The sequence below is a fragment of the Triticum urartu genome, chromosome 6A (assembly GCF_056163025.1).
Source record: "Triticum urartu cultivar PI428250 chromosome 6A, HENAU_Tu73, whole genome shotgun sequence".
Lineage (NCBI taxonomy): Eukaryota > Viridiplantae > Streptophyta > Magnoliopsida > Poales > Poaceae > Triticum > Triticum urartu.
In genome coordinates, this window is record NC_141878.1 from 361,040,833 (window position 1) to 361,058,528 (window position 17,696).

Below are 17,696 nucleotides of genomic sequence, written 5' to 3' on the forward strand. Positions count from 1 at the left end.
ACAATCAATTAATCAGCAAGCATTTCTGAGAGTTGTTAATATTTTATGAACATTTTGTAAAATGCATGACATTTAAAAAAATCTTGATGCACATATTTTTGAAATATGAAAGCTTGTAAAAAAATGCCTGACCATTTTTTAGCTTCACGGATATTTTACAAAAAATATGCATTTTTTAAAGAAACATGAAAAATATAAGTGCTTTTCCAACCCAAACATGCTAAAAACTTAAACAGGAAAAAAAAGGTTTTTTCAATGCCAATGTACACACTGCTATTATGTAACACGGGACAAATCATAGTTTTGCTAAAACAGAGCAGACCATGTGTTAGTTGAATAAAATCAAGGAGTCACTAACAGGTGGGAAATAAAACATCTATTTTGTATTTTAAGTATAAATAATAGCTGGAAATAAAAATACATGGAAATAAGATTTTAGATTTTTTATTGAAAGTGCATCTAGTCCTTCCTAGTGGGTTTTGATGACTAATTACAAATCATTAAGGGATTAGTGTGTTTAATGAGTATACATGTGATGTTTATTGAACCTAGACTAGAGACGTCGATCACTAAAATTGTGGAGAGCATGAAATACATGGTTTGTCTCCCAAAGATTTAGTGGAGATTTTATAGCTTTCAGTGCCTCAGTGAGTCGCTTGAGTTTTAAGAGTGAGTATAATAAGGTGATGTAAGCGGGATATAAGGGTTTGAATATCATATTATTGTTGAGTTGAAAGAGATATAAAATAAGCAGGTCATAGATTAAGTGTCAGTTATAACGGGGATTTCAAGGAACTTTATGAGAATGCAAGGTGTGCTATGTGTTCACAAAGTAGTACTATGTCTCTCTAGGTTTATTAGTCCTCATCGTATTTTGGGTCAAAGCTTGACCATATATTTGATTAGCAAAAGATTAATGCATGCCACAGATAAATAATATTATGGAATTTGAATTTGAAGGTAATTTTCAATGATATTATTTTTTATACATATAACTTATATTTTATATCAGTTAAAATCATGGTGGAAATATGATTCAAAATACGACGGGACCAGTAAATCAGGACGGAGGAAGTACTTCTTGAACTTCTATGCATGTTGGATATTAGATTGGCTATAAATGATATGGCAACATTATATAGGCAACAACTGACTTACAACCATGCTCTAAGGCAAAAAAGGTGCATACACGTCAAATCTCATATCAATAGTGCAATTTACTAGCATCCTTTTACTTTTCGAACAAGGAGAAAATAAAAAGATGGATTGGTAGCATTTAGCAAGGTAGTCATCACATCCAAACCAACCAAATAATTGATCCCAATGTGAAGTTTACAAACAAGGGGTAGAAAAATGCGATAGGGCCCAAAACATGTAGGCTAGTAGCATTTCGGTAACACGGCACAATTGATCAGTTCCAACACGCGTGAGGATGGAACTTTGGTCTTTGTTCTCAGAAGCAGGCGTCCAAGAGACAACAACAGCAAAGCGCGGCCAGGCTGTTGGAACAATATCATAAGAGAATCATGAGATATAATCAAGGCGAGTTTCTAAACAAAGAAAAAAGAAGAAGAAGAAAATTACTAAATCGACAATAATTAATACGAATCAAAAGGATTGCTATAACCACATATCCAAATGTTGACAGATATGTACAAAACGAAGGTTATACAACTGAGAAGTGGGTTCGTTCCACCTTACATTCTTGTTCTTTTTTTGTAAAGACTAGTACTCCCTCAGTTAATACTGATGTTTATATTAGGCATGATATTAATTATTGAAGGGTGCTAAACATGTTTAACACTGAACACCGGAGTGACTTAAACCATTGGATAGATGCGGTTGAGCGCGTATAACCTGTTGGACCTCTGTAACTCGCTCTTTATATTGGAATTCAATATAGAATACAGAAATAGATATAGAGGAAAGCCATTTATTGCCACAAATTGCAAGTTCCCGCTAATTAGGCTAGTTATAGTGGGAGTAATTTAGGTAGTAACATAGCGCATCTCGAGAATTTTTTGCTTATGTGGCAAGTAGTTAATGAGAAGTAGTAACATAATATGTTACTGTAACATAGCGTTTTTCAAGACAACATGAGTCTACAAACTATTAAATGAGGCCACATATGACACTAGTATTATGTTACTTTGCACTATAAAGATAGTAATTTAGACTAGTGTCATGCATGCATATGACACTAGTCTAAGTTACTCCCCACTATCGGTATGTAAGACAGACGACATTGGTGCTGGCGGGCGCCGGGCGCCGTCTACAAAACACCAGATATTGGTCAAGTGGGGAGAGGTGGGCATATTCCAAGCAATCTGTAGAGAACCAATTATCGTAACACCAGCACATGGTCGCATGTGAAATGCTGAATTTTATACTGCTCTAGAACACTTCACAGCAAATGAATTTGGACGATTTCCAGCTTTTGCATCTTGTCCGTCCGCCGGCCGCCGGAGAAGATATCATCATCATGAAGATCATATACTTCGATCGTCAAGATATCTATGCCGATATCTTCTCGGTTATGGAAGCTACTGCTCTTGATCTCATCAATGAAATCTCCGGGTATATATGAATATCAGGTACGAACAGGTAGGATTCGTACGTCCCGTTTGACCGAGATTAATCATAGGCGCGCCCTTTGCCATTAATTTGCGATTGACACGTCCTGGAGGTCTCGCCGTTTCCACGGTACAGTAGCTCGCGCGTCAAGTCGCCGTCCCTACCCATGGAAACGTGCGCGGAACGAAGCCTAGCTAGCTAACTCGCCGGCGGCGACCCGGGCTGATCTGAGCCCAGCTATACCTAAGTTCCTAACTCTTTGAACAACTATGTAGTTTGGATCGAAATTAAGAGAGAGGAAGTGCCGTACGTACCATCCTTGCATGAAGGAAGGCCCGCTGTTCTGCTGCTGCTGCTGCTGGGGCGGGTAGCCCTGCTGGCCGTATCCGGCCGGCGGGTAGCCCTGCTGTGGCGGCGGGTAGCCGGCCGGAGGGTACCCCTGCGGCGGGTAACCTGGAGAATTGAAGGTCCACGCGCCACGCAAGGTCAATTCTGTTCAGCAGTCGGGCAAAAGGTAGAAGGAGAAGTTGATGGAAGGAGGCTGTCATACCTTGCTGCGGCGGGGCGCCGACGGGCGCCTGCTGCTGGCCGTAGTAGCTCATCTCCTTCCGGCCGGGGGTTTCTACTTTCTGGTCGGTCTCTCGCGCTGGCGCTGTGCAGTTCTACGGCTTGTGTTGGGCCGAGTGGTTTTATAAAACGCGCCGGGAACGTGACTGACCTGGCTGGTGGGGCCGTCTCCACATGTACGTAGCCTCGGGCGTTCGGGGTGGACTTGTCGCTTCCCGCGTACTACGTACCTGCCTGCCTGGCTGCTGCGACGACCACGACTAAGTTTGGTGAGAAGGCACAAAATAAACGAGGCAGCTATGCATGTACGTATGTCCTCATCAGATCCGGTTTTTCTTGGTCGTAGTGCCTGACAAACTTTATTAACGCCGGTCAAGTTTTGCTTCTGGAGCTCAACATAATGAAGTTTTGGTGACAGAGTTGACCCAGCACAGTTGATTTGACCATAGCGTCCCTTTTAGCATCTCGAATCTCGATCGAGCTGCATATATGGGTATTACTTCCTTCGTTCTGAATTATTTATCTTGGATTTGTTTAGATACGGATGTATTTAGACTTATTTTAGTATTAGATACCTTCGTATCTTGATAAATCTAAGACAAATAATTCGAAATGGAGGGAGTAGTCAATAGCAAAAACAACCAGAAGCACACATCGATCGTGCCGAGGAATTAGCGCAGGTTGCTGGCAGATTTGACCGATCGACGGTAAGGCCCTCTCAATTAGCGATGAAAATGGAGTGGATTTTTTTTTACTTTTCCAAAGGAAAAATAAAGATGAAGAGAAAATATGAAAATGAAAATGGAAATCTATAAACCAAAAATGGAAATAAATTTTTTATGTAAAAACGGAAACAAAAACATAATAGTGTTTTCTAATGGAACAAATGTGGAAACAAAAAGTTAATATGAAAGTTCCGATTTTAGTATAGGGCTATGACTACTTTGTAGTTCAACTATCAAACAACATACACTGACACAACAAGCAGAATGCATCATTTGAAGCCTAACTTCTACTATCACATACTTCCTCCGTTCCGAATTACTTGTCACGGGTATTGATGTATTTAGATGTATTTTAGTTCTACATACATTCATTTCTGCGACGAGTAATCTAGAACGGAGGGAGTACATACTAAACTTGACCCTATACACAATTGTTCAATATTATTATAATACTATGCTAAATTACTAATATCTTTTCCTAATAATAAAGCATGGATTGAGTATGTCGGGTTCACCGTAGCGACTTTTTTTTTGCAAAAACGTCCCTCTTATTTTAGGTATTCAACCCGCAATCATACTCACAAGTCACCCCGAACCGGAAAGAAAAAAAATTAGCCCAACTCGAATTGCAGCGCGCACGAAACCCCCCTCCCATGGATCCTTCTCCATCTCCAAAGGGAGCACCTACAAATCTCATCTCACGTTCGACCCCATGGACCAGGATGCATCAGTCCCTGCGGATCTGAGCCGCCTCCCCCACGCTGGTGTCGGAAGGAGATCAGATGACATGCACGTTTACATGTCACCATGTGTTTTGCGGTCGGAATTCAAATTTAAACATTGCGAAAAAATCTGAAAAAAATCATGCATGTTCACAACACATATTAAGATGCCCCTAAAAAATTCAGATCAAAATTCGAAACATACATCGAGAAACGAAAAAGAGAAACTCAGATGTCAATAGTCTACAAAGAACCATTCGCGAACTATTCATGACAGATTTCTCTTTTTTATTTCTCGATGTATGTTTCGAATTTTGATCTAGATTTTTTAATGGTTATCTTAATATGTGATGTGAACATGCATGATTTTTTAGATTTTTTTGCAATGTTTAAATTTGAATTCCGACCACAAGGCACACGGTGACATGCAAACGTGCATGTCACCTGATCTCTGTCTGCCGGTGTCGTGTCGCATCCCCTTGCACTGGCGTTCCGCCCACCCCTCGCCTTCCTCTGCTCGAGGCCTCCCCGCCTTGCCTCACTCCTCTCCAGTCGTCATTGATGTGCGACTCCTCCGACTCGGGTCCTCATGCGGTCGCCGCCGCTAGCCTATAGCTCAAAGACTCAGCTATGTCTCTATGGGCAAACTTCTACTCAGTTTTTTCCTAGGAGTGTAAGTGCATCTAGTGCCACCCCGAGTTGGTTTTGGAGTATTGACGACAAACCTAGTTGAGGGACTAATATGTTTGTGAGAATTGCAGGAAAACATAGGTAGAAGTCCCTCATTGATTCGGTTTTACTACCAGAGATGACCCCTAAAATGTATGAAGACATTGAAGACAAAGGTGGTATATGAAGATATTCACATTGAAGTCTATGACAAAAAGAAGACACGTTATGAAGCCTATGGAGCTCGAAGACTTAGATCTTTCGTAGTTCTTTTTCTTTTGTGTTGAGTCATAGGAACCACCGTACTGTTAAGTGGGGTCCTGGAGAACCAGTCAGAATGACTGAAGTGATGCCTAAATCAAAAACCTATGTCTTCGAGCGAAGACAATGAGAGCGAATCTTGTCCAGAGCCGGACAAGTCAGCTTTGCTTGTAGCCCAAGCAAAGTTGCCATGAGAGTTTGAAATCTGACCGTTGAGACACGTGTCAGTTCCTTAGTGACCCAGGGTCATTTCAGACAAATCAGGTCGGGTTGCCAAGTGGCTATAAATAGCCCACTCCCACAACCATAAACGGTTGGCTGCTCAGATTTCAGTGCACGGCTTTTCTCGTTTGAGAGCAACCCACCTCGAAGCCTTTGAGAGAAAATTCCTAGTGAGGAGAAAACCCCTAACCACCCAGAGCCAGAGCAAATTGGGCATCACTTGAGTCTTATTGTCTGTGATCTGAAGACTTATTACACTTGAGGACTGTGAATCCTCCAGACGGTTAGGCGTCGCGTTCAGAGCATCCAAGAGACATTGTGGATTGCCAGTGAACGAAGTTTGTGAAGGTTTGGGAGTCTACCTTGAAGACTTACCAGAGTGATTGGGCGAGGACTAAGTTACCTTAGCTCAAGGAGAATACGGTGAGGACTTGGTGTCCTGGACTGAGTGTTCAGGACTGGGTGTCCAGGACTATGTGTCCTAAGGTTTAAATACCTAGCCGCTTCAACCAGACGTACAGTTGTCACAGCAAATGGAACTGGTCCAACATATCATTGTCTTCAACGAGTCACTGGTTTCATCTTCACTTCCTTTTCTTACTGTTACACATTGTGAAGGCATTGCATGCTTGCTTTATCTTTTGTCTTCACAACGTGAATGTATGAACTGTTTGGCTTCATAATTTCTTCCTACCTGATCCTTATTACACTACAGTTGTTTGTCATTGTGCTTTCACTCTATTGAATACATGACCATGGCTGGCCTAGTTAATCTAACTTCCGCTGCATAGTAAAAGGCATAGTCTTCGCTGTTTGTCTTCATAACTCTCACGTTTTGAAGACTTTCATAAAAATCACCTATTCACCCCCCCTCTAGTCGATATAACGCACTTTCAATTGGTATCAGAGCAAGGTGCTTCCTTGTTCTGTGTGATTCGGTTTAACCACCTGGAGTTTTAGCTATGTCGACTGCAGGGATAATCAAAGTCTCCGCTGCGTGTCCCGTCTTCGATGGAACTGAATATCCCTACTGGAAGAATAAGATGCGCATGCATCTTGAAGCCATTGACGTCGACCTATGGTATGTCGTCGAGAACAGCGTTCCCAAGGCTGGAGAAGGTGTCACTGCTGTTGATGTCAAGAAGTTCACTCAACTGGACTCTACCGCCAAAAATATCATCTGTGGCCATTTGACAAAAGGACAGTATGACCGTGTGAGTGCCTTGAAGACATCCAAGCTGGTCTGGGACTGGCTCTCCAAGGTCAATGAAGGCGTCTCAACCCAGAGAGATCAAAGAATCAGTGTCCTTCGCAAGCTCTTCAACCGCTTCAAGCGAAATGAAAATGAGAATGTCCAGCACACATTGGATCGGCTCACTTACATCACAAATGAGCTTCAAGCCCTCGGGGCCACTAAGATCACCAAACATGAAATCGTCAAGACGCTGCTGAGATCACTTGATAGTTCGTTTGACATCCTAGCCCTGATGATTCAAGAACGTCCTGATTTCAAGACACTCGATCCATCTGACATACTTGAGAGGCTCAACACACATGAGTTTCAGCTTTCTGAGAAAAGAGATATCTACGGTCCAAACTATGGGCGAACTCGTGCCTTGAAGGCAAAAGCTGTTTCCTCATCTGAAGAAGAATCTGACAGCAGTTCTGATGATCCTGAAGACATTGGAAGGGAACTTGCAATGCTAGTGAAGAAGTTCCAAAAATTCACCAAGAAGAAAGCTTCAGAAAATCTTCACGATCAATCTCAAGGAATGATGAAGCTTCTGCTCATGACTACAAGAAGAAAACATGTCACAAGTGTAAGAAAACTGGACACTTCATCTCCGAGTGTCCACAGTGGGACAATGAGAACAGAAGGAAGAAGAAGAACAAGGAATATGATTCTGACGACAAGAAGAAGAAGAAATACTCAAAGTCTTCTTCCAACTCTTCCTCAAAGTCTTCATCACACAAGAAGAGCTCATCTGGCAAGGCACGTGCGTTTGTTGGCAAGGAGATGGATTCAGAGGAGGAGTTCGCATCTGAGGAGGCAGAGGTGGAGTCTGAGGAGGAGTCTGATTCTGGCATTGCGAGTCTGGCTACAGCATACGTCGCCAAGTCCATCTTCAACACTGAAGACAACGACTGCATCACCGACACCGACGCAAATGACAAGAACGACTCCACTCCTACCTACTGCTTCATGGCACGCGGTGCCAAGATAAACACACGCACTACTCGCTATCAAACATCTAGTGACGATGACTCTGACTGTGATTCAAAACCCAGCTACAAAACACTTGCTAAAATTGCAACTGAACAACAGAAAGCTATGGAACATACTCAAAAACTGTTAGACAGAAGCGATGATCTGTTGGGTGCTGAAATGACTCGATCTGAATCCTTAATTGAAGACATAAAAAACCTTCACGTTAAGTATCAGGAACTTGAAGATCGTCTTGATACTCTCTCAACAACTCATGAAAAGCTTTTCTATGATTATCTTCAAAGGAAGCAAGAACTTGAGAAATTGAGAGCGGCTCATGAAGATCTTCAAAAGGAAAACGAGTCACTTCGCGCCGAACAGATCAGTCCCGCTCACGAAGGATTTGAACCACCATGTCTTAAATGCATTGAGCGTGATAATGCTACTTCTGTTGCTGAATGTTCCACTGCTACTGCTGTTCCAATATCTTCAACTGTTGATGTGGTAACTAACCCCTCTGCTGAGGATACCACTGCTATTGCTGATGAGAATGCTAGGTTGAAGACATTGCTTGAAACAGGGATGTACAAAAGTCTTAAAGGACGTCAGACATTATGTGATGTCCTCAAGAAACAGATTCTGAACCGAAACCCTAGGAAAGAGGGTGTTGGGTTTGTGAGGAAAATAAATGCAGATGGCTCTTACTGGAAACCTGAGTAGTATCCCAAAACCACATGGGTTGCTGCAAAGAAACTTTCAGCAGATCCATCCAATTTATCTGGCTTCACTTGTGCTAACCCCATTATCATTGATGAATCCTTTGATGCAAACTATAAACTCTTTAAGAATCAGAATGGTGAAGTGTTTGCCAGGTACATTGGTACTAACTGCAGGAATGGACCACCTATGAAGAAGATCTGGGTTCCAAAAAAATGTCTGGAAAATCTTCCTGTGAATGTCTTCATGACACCTCACTTGAAGAAGACAAACCTTAGACCAAAGGCTTCATATGGTCCAAAGGCTTCATACAAACAGAGGACTCATCTGAGTCATACTAATGCAAATGTTTTGCAGGGAAACCATACTCAGGCATATGAATATGAGAGTGGTTCTTCGAATCGTCATGTTCATATGACCAAAAATTATTCTGCCTATTCCTATGAGTACTATTGTCCACCTGCTAGACTGTTTGCTAAGGTTTCAAAGTCAAAATTCTCAGATGCTGCACTTAGACTTATTGCTTCTAAGCCACCCTTAAAGATGTGGGTGATTAAGAAAGCTTAACTCTCTTTTGTAGGGAAAGGTCTCCAGCAGAAAAACAAAATCTTCTGATGCTATTGCTGGGGACCTTAAAAATCTTGTAGGGCACAAGATAAAATGCCCGAATGGCATCATTATGTACTTCGTTCCTGAATCGCATGGTACTCTCCCTATTAGTCCTAATCTGGATCTAAGTTTTCATAACCCACTGATTCGTCAAATGTTTATGCTTCACAATTCTCTTCGTGAAGCCTATCCCCCTAACTGCACTGTAGGGTACGACACCAGCGACTTCAAAGTCTTCAGAATGGATTATTGACAGTGGGTGTACAAATCACATGACTGGCAAAAGAAGCCTTCTTATGGACTCAACATTACGTCCATCCGACAAGAGCCACATCACATTTGCTGACACTGGTAAAAGTAAGGTATTGGGTCTAGGTAGAGTTGCAATCTCAAAGGATCAACACATGGATAAAGTCATGCTTGTTGAATCCCTTGGCTTCAACTTAATGTCTGTCTTAATGCTTTGCGATTTGAATATGATCGTAATGTTTGGAAAATATCGTTGCCTTGTACTAATGGAATCTGACAAGTCTCTAGTGTTTTAAGGGTATCGGAAAGGTGATTTGTACGTGGTAGATTTCTCAGCAGGACCACAACTTGCAGTATGTCTTCTTGCAAAAGCTTCAGAATGCTAGCTTTGGCATCGGAGGCTTGGGCATGCTGGCATAAGGAACCTCCACACCCTTGCGAAGAAGAAGCATGTCATAGGCATCGAGGGCGTCAAGTTCAAGAAAGATCACTTATGCGGTGCCTGTGAAGCAGGGAAGATGACAAGGGCAAAGCATCCTTCGAAGACAATCATGACTACTACTCAACCCTTCGAACTGCTCCACATGGATCTTTTTGGTCCCACTCACTACTCAACTTTTACTACCACTGCTTGCCTCTATGACTTCATGATTGTTGATGATTACTCTAGATATACTTGAGTGCACATAATCCTTTACAAGACTGAAGTGCAGGATGTCTTCAGACGCTTCGCCAATCGAGTCATGAACAATTTTGGCGCCAAGAAAGCACATCAGAAGTGACAATGGCACTAAATTCAAGAACACTGGCCTTGATACATATCTTGATACCTTGGGCATCACACATGAATTCTCAGCTCCGTACACGCCACAGCAGAATGGCGTCGTCGAACGCAAGAATAGAACACTCATTGAGATGGCCAGAACGATGCTAGATGAATACAAGACTCCAAGAAAATTCTGGCCTGAAGCCATTGACACTGCATGCCATACAATCAATCGTGTTTATCTTCACAAGCTTCTGAACAAGACATCTTATGAACTCCTAACTGGCAAGAAGCCAAATGTCAGTTACTTCAGAGTATTTGGCTCAAGGTGCTGGATCAAGGACCCACATCACACTTCAAAATTTGCACCTAAAGCACATGAGGGCTTTATGCTAGGATATGGAAAGGATTCACACTCCTACAGAGTCTTCAATCTCTTCCATTACAAAGTGGTTGAAACAGTGGATGTGCGGTTTGATGAGACAAATGGTTCACAAAGAGAGCAACTGCCAAATGTGCTAGATGAAGTTCCAGCTAGTGAATCAATCAAGCTTATGGGAACTGGAGAGATTATACCTTCTGAAGCTCATCCTGAAGAAGAACTTATCATCTCAGCACCTGATCAACATGAAGACAATGCAGTCTGAAGACATTCCTCCCAACAACAACACAGATCAGCAAGAGCAAAGTCTTTGCCCTGTACATCCTCGTGTTGCAAATGAAGTGTAGATTGACAGAATAATTGACAGCATCAATGCACCTGGTCCACTCACTCGTTCAAGGGTAACTCAGCTAGCAAACTTCTATGGGCACTTCGCATTCGTCTCAATATCAGAACCCAAGAAAGTTGAAGAAGCCTTCATGGAACCTGAATGGATTCAAGCTATTCAAGAAGAGCTTCAACAGTTTGAGCTGAATAATGTATGGGAACTGGTTAAGCGTCCTGATCCACGGGAGCACAACATAATAGGCACCAAATGGATATACCGCAACAAGCAAGATGAGCATGGTCAAGTTGTCAGAAACAAAGCTCGTCTCGTTGCTCAAGGATATACTCAAGTGGAGGGCATTGACTTCGATGAAACATTTGCTCCTGTGGCAAGGCTTGAAGCTATACGCATACTGCTGGCCTATGCAAATCATCATAACATACTTCTATATCAAATGGATGTGAAAAGTACTTTTCTCAATGGCAAGATTGAAGAAGAAGTGTATGTTGCACAGCCACCTGGCTTTGAAAATCCAAAACATCCTGACATGGTATACAATCTCAACAAGGCACTGTATGGCCTCAAACAAGCCCCTAGGGCCTGGTATGACACACTCAAATACTTCCTGAAGAGCAAAGGCTTCATACCTGGTTCCCTGGATCCCACTCTTTTCACGAAGACATATGATGGTGAACTGTTTGTGTGTCAAATATATGTGGATGACATTATCTTCGGCTGCACCAATCAGAAGTACAGTGAAGAGTTTGGATATATGATGCAAGAGCAATATCAGATGTCCATGATGGGGGAGCTGAAGTTCTTCCTTGGTCTTCAAATACGACAACAACGCAATGGCATCTTCATATCTCAAGAGAAGTATCTCAAAGATTGCCTGAAGAAGTTCGGTATGCAAGACTGCAAAGGCTTCACAACACCAATGACAGCCAAACATTATCTAGGTCCTGACGACAATGGTAAAGAGTTCGATCAAAAGGTATACCGCTCCATGATTGGGTCTTTGCTTTATTTATGTGCATCTAGACCAGATATTATGCTTAGTGTTTGCATGTGTGCTCGATTTCAAGCGGCACCAAAGGAGTCGCATCACTTAGCTGTGAAGCGAATTTTTCGATATTTGGCTCACACCCCAACTCTAGGATTATGGTATCCAAAGGGCTCAGAGTTTGATTTGGTTGGATTTTCGGATGCTGATTATGCTGGTGACAAGGTTGATCGCAAGTCTACATCAGGCACATGTCACTTTCTGGGACGATCACTTGTATGTTGGTCTTCAAAGAAGCAGAACTGTGTATCTCTCTCCACTGCTGAATCTGAATACACTGCTGCTGGATCTTGCTGCGCTCAGCTTCTGTGGATGAAGCAAACACTCAAGGACTATGGCATTCATCTGAAGCAAGTGCCACTTTACTACGACAACGAAAGCGCCATCAAGATTGCCAACAACCCAGTTCAGCACTCGAAGACAAAGCACATTGAAATTCGTCATCACTTTCTCAGAGATCATGTTGTGAAGGAAGACATTGATATCATACACGTCAACACTGAAGAGCAATTGGCGGATATCTTCACCAAGCCCTTGGATGAGAAGAGATTTTGCAAAATTCCTACAGCATCACATAAACTCTCCTGAAACCAGTTCTTGTTGGTCCAGAAAAAGAAAGCCTTTGAAGCCTTTGAAAGCTTTGAAGCCTTTCAAGTTAAAGTTTATGGCTTCAGAAGCAGCAGCAAGGAAGGGGGGGAGACAGAGACGTGAGGGAACTTCCAAGGATCTGCCTGAAGACTTGGCAGAAATGTACAAAACAGATCCAGAAGAGAGCTATGGGCAGCGCAAGACACGAATCTAATGGATTCGACGCTATTGGGCAGAACAGTGGTTCAAATACCGCCTCGTCACCGAAGAGTATGCTGAGAAAAGTGCCACCAGGAGACCATGGGGGGACATCCGTTTCAAGAATCTCTTACCTAGAACCAGAGATGAAGCCATTGCTCAAGGCTTCTACCCATGCATGGTCAGAGGACGACAGCCTGATGATGCGCATCCCTCATCACTCCTCTGGTGTCGTGACGACAATCTGTTCAAGCGTAACTATCAGTTTGCCCAACAGTCAGCGAAGCTAAACAAGAAGAAATTTGGGTTAGACTTCAACCCTGGTCCCTCAGCACCAAGGGCAGATGGCACACGCGACGTGGAACCCAATGTCATCGGTCCGTTTGCCAATCTTGAGGGCCTGATCACTCACATCTTAGTCCAAGGGACTGCCGTAAATGACCCTCCAGCTGACTCTGAGTCTGATGAAGCTCCTGCTGTGCCGAAGCCAAAGCAGACGAAGAAACCAAAAGCTTCAAAGCCGGCCCCTACCTCAAAAATCTCAAGGGCGAAGCCATTGAAAACTGCACCTCCTGAAGTCAGTGTGCAGTTTGAAGACGTATCCCGCGTCTCCAAGCCCCAGAAGGAAAAGGAGCCCCAGCAACAAACAGGCAAAGAGCTCACTGCTACTGCCATTCTGCGCAGCGAAGCCATTGATCTATCAAGCGATGAAGATCTGGGAGATGACGCTCTAGAGCAGCTAATCAAAAGCAAAGAAGAAGCTGAAATCTTCAACAATTTATCTCTCTTTGATGTCGCCATCATCCACAACTTCATCGATGAATAGTTTGCCTCACTAGACATCAGCTTCGAAGATCTGCAGCTGCCTGTCGGTCTCAGCGTCGCCTTCCAAGGCGCAATTGCCTCAGAACTTGCCATTGCTCAGCGCATAGTTGAGCTGAAGCAGAAAATTGATCATGAAAAGGCTCAGTTCAAGAAGCACATGGCCAGACTCAGCGTGCAGGAAGTAAAGAGCTTCAAAACCATGTTGCATGAGCTCAAGGAAAATTTCCTAAAGAAGCGTGCTGAAGCTCAGGGCTCGCGTGAGCGGATGAAGTCTCTGGCAGAACGATGTGTGCAGGCCTACAATGAGGCCAAGAAGCGCAAGGCACTTGGGCATCCTGGCATTGACCCCAAGATGGCCGCGAAAAAGAAGAAGCAGCCTGCTGTGAATGAACCAGAGGCACCAAGACAAGAAGCTATTCCGATTGTCTTCCCAACCGCCACGACTGGCTCGAAGCCAAAGAGCCGGTCAACCGCTTCAGAGCTTAAGAAGACACGGAATGCAGAGGCTGAAGCCAGGAAAAGGAAAAGCTCTGAAGCCTCTCCTACTGCCCCCAGCAAAAAGAAACGCAAGATCAAGAAATTTCGGGCTGCTCCCACAGAGCCCTTGATAGTTGAACCCCTCTCTGTCATTCACCCTAATGCAGAAAGACGACTGACAGTTCATGAGCCTGCTTCCACAGAGGCTCCTGAACCTGAAGACATATCAGTAGCCGACCCAATAGCTGTTGAAGACATTGATCATCAGGACAATGTACAAGATGATGCAGCCCTTCCTCAGCTTGAAACAAGCGAACTCATCAGTATCGGTCGTCCTCTGACGCCAATGGCACAAGATGAGTCATGGGCGGATCGCCCTCAGGAGGAAGAAGACCTTGAGGTCCAGCCCACTCAGACCCCACAAGCGTCGTCTGCGTTCCGTAGGCTTCGCAAAGGTCCACGGCCGCAAGTCCATACTGCAGAAATTCCGGCTGCATCAGCCGAAGACAATGAAGAAGCACCACCATAACCCACTTCCCCGCTCCATCAAGATGCAGTTCTCCATGAGAACGTGCCTGAGGTTGTCCCTCCAACTACACAAGCGGAGGAAGAACATGTTGCGGCTGCCACCACAAACACTGAAGCCAACATGGAGCCCGCCCCACCAAATGCTTCAGCGGACAGCGAAGCTACTGAGCCAGACACTTCAGTCCCTGAGTCTGCTGCAGGTCCACAGTTTGATTATCATATTGAGCACATGCCTCATGTCCAGAAGCCAGTCCCAAGGCTTCCAAGGTTTTCAGGTCCCGCATCAGCACCTGGCTCCTTTGATATTAACAGCTTTAAGGCAGACAATACATTTTTCAATAGCTCCAAGAACCCCTATTTAAGGGAAAGGATTGTATCAGACAGGTTCTGGAGCTATTCTCAGCGCAGCTATTATTCATGCATCTTATACAACCAAGGCCGCATCTTTCCGCACAAGCGCCTTGAGGTTGAAGCCATTGCTGGTCTGCCCTGCTTAGAGGAAGCACTGGATTGCTTCAGGCAAGTGGGTCTGCTGCCATTTGTGACTGATGAAGAGCACTGGAATGAAGAGTTTCTGCTTCAGTTCTATGCCACTCTCCATATCAAAGGATACAACAGAGATCCGAAGACTTGGACCCTGGAGTGGATGACCGGCAATGTCCATCATGAAGCCAATGCATTTGATATCATTGAGCTCACCGGCCTGCCCACTCCAGGCGAATTCTTCGAGGAAGGCTGTCAACTACATTCTGAAGCTATTGAGAGCATATTCCAGAGGCCTGAACCCAATATGAGTCAGATGCTCTCAATGATGAAGCCATTACCTCAGGATGCACCCTATCCAACTGAGTTCTTCATTGAAGACCTAGAGTACCTGCCCAGGACCATATATCACATCATCCGGTGGACTCTCTGGCCCATTAAGGGACACTCACCACATGCTAAGATTGAGGGTGCAATGAAGACTCTCATATTCTATATCCTGCATGGCAAATGCTTCAACGCACAGGATCTCTTCATACGCCAACTTGCAGCGTCAGGCTCAGAATTATTTGGTTTGAAGTTCTATGCTCCTTGGGTGATGAGGCTAATCAAACTGCACTCTGCGATCTCGTATCAGCCCTCTGCCCGAAACCATCGGATTTTCTTGCCAGATGTGGATACCTCTGCTGAAGCAATATACCCTGAGCCTGCCAAGCAACCGATAAGTCTTCAGAATGCAGAACACCAGAGCTTCACGCAGAATGTTGAAGGTGTTGAAGCCATATCCAGGGTATATCCGTTGGCTGGCACTACACGTGCACCGGCATCTACTGAAGCCACAGACATCACAAATGCTCCAAGACCCAAGAAGCGTGCTCGTGTCCTCACTGACCGAGAGCTTCTTGTGGCCCTTCACCAAAAGCAAGATAGGCATCACGACTGGCTAAAACGTCAGATGAAGAGCCTCTTGGTGGATGTCAATCGTCTTCGAAACCTTGCCACCAAGAATGCCTTCGTTACACACGAAACATGCCGTCGTACATGGAAAGGGCTCTCAATGATATGTACTGAAGCCGAACTTGAAGAGGATGGCTTCACAAAGCGTTTCAAGTTTGACACCACACCTCCTAGAAGGGTTGTGATGCGCAACACACCATCACTAGAAGACTCTGAGTTCTCTTCATCTGCTGCCACAGTTACTGCAAGGATCATTGATGAAGACGACGATACTACATCACCACCACCTGCTTCAGCACACCCCAGCTCCGCACCGCCAAACAACTCCACCGACCCTGCTGCGCCTGGGAACGCATAGCAAACTCTATGTCTTCAAACCTTTTTGGTCATTACTAACAAAAGGGGGAGAAGCGTATGATGTTTATAGTCTTCAAGCGGGTTAATATGGGCGGGTGCCTTATGTTTTGTCATATTTTGCTTCGTGTTTACAACTCTTGTTTTGCTTCATTTGGTTCTTTGAGTTGTAAACACTAAAACTTGATGGTCGTCTGCTACTTGTTTGCCACTCTATTTGCGACGATAAATTCCGCACTTATCTCATTCTGCAGACGTCCATTTTCCATTATGCATGTCATTATCTTCATATACTTTCACATGCATAGTGGATTGTCATCATAAGCTGAAGAGGATCTCCACAAGTACAACCTGCCATGTGCATTTGCATTCTAAAAGCAAATTAACTTATATGCACATCTTCAGGGGGAGCCTTTGCAACTTATGAAGACAATTCCCTATCCTTTACAAACTTCACACATTATATTCCCCGTTGAAAACTTCAACTAGTTTGTCATCAATCACCAAAAAGGGGGAGATTGTAAGTGCATCTAGTGCCACCCCGAGTTGGTTTTGGAGTATTGACGAAAAACCTAGTTGAGGGACTAATGTGTTTGTGAGAATTGCAGGAAAACACAGGTAGAAGTCCCTCATTGATTCGGTTTTACTACCAGAGATGACCCCTAAAATGTATGAAGACATTGAAGACAAAGGTGGTATATGAAGATATTCACATTGAAGTCTATGACAAAAAGAAGACACGTTATGAAGCCTATGGAGCTCGAAGACTTAGATCTTTCGTAGTTCTTTTTCTTTTGTGTTGAGTCATAGGAACCACCGTACTGTTAAGTGGGGTCCTGGAGAACCAGTCAGAATGACTGAAGTGATGCCTAAATCAAAAACCTATGTCTTCGAGCGAAGACAATGAGAGCGAATCTTGTACAGAGCCGGACAAGTCAGCTTTGCTTGTAGCCCAAGCAAAGTTGCCATGAGAGTTTGAAATCTGACCGTTGAGACACGTGTCAGTTCCTTAGTGACCCAGGGTCATTTCGGACAAATCAGGTCGGGTTGCCAAGTGGCTATAAATAGCCCACTCCCACAACCATAAACGGTTGGCTGCTCAGATTTCAGTGCACGGCTTTTCTCGTTTGAGAGCAACCCACCTCGAAGCCTTTGAGAGAAAATTCCTAGTGAGGAGAAAACCCTAACCACCCAGAGCCAGAGCAAATTGGGCATCACCTGAGTCT

General features: G+C 43.9%; 1 protein-coding gene across 1 annotated transcript; it reads right to left on the bottom strand.

Moving 5' to 3' along the window:
• Window positions 1–1,296: 1,296 nt before the first annotated feature.
• LOC125517547 (protein CYSTEINE-RICH TRANSMEMBRANE MODULE 13) lies at window positions 1,297–3,279 on the bottom strand. The gene is made up of 3 exons (XM_048682749.2): window positions 3,125–3,279; window positions 2,889–3,027; window positions 1,297–1,499 (listed from the first exon to the last, which is right to left on the bottom strand). The coding sequence occupies exons 1-3, from the start codon at window positions 3,174–3,176 to the stop codon at window positions 1,454–1,456; spliced, it is 237 nt and encodes a 78-aa protein (XP_048538706.1). The 5' UTR covers window positions 3,177–3,279; the 3' UTR covers window positions 1,297–1,453.
• Window positions 3,280–17,696: the final 14,417 nt, after the last annotated feature.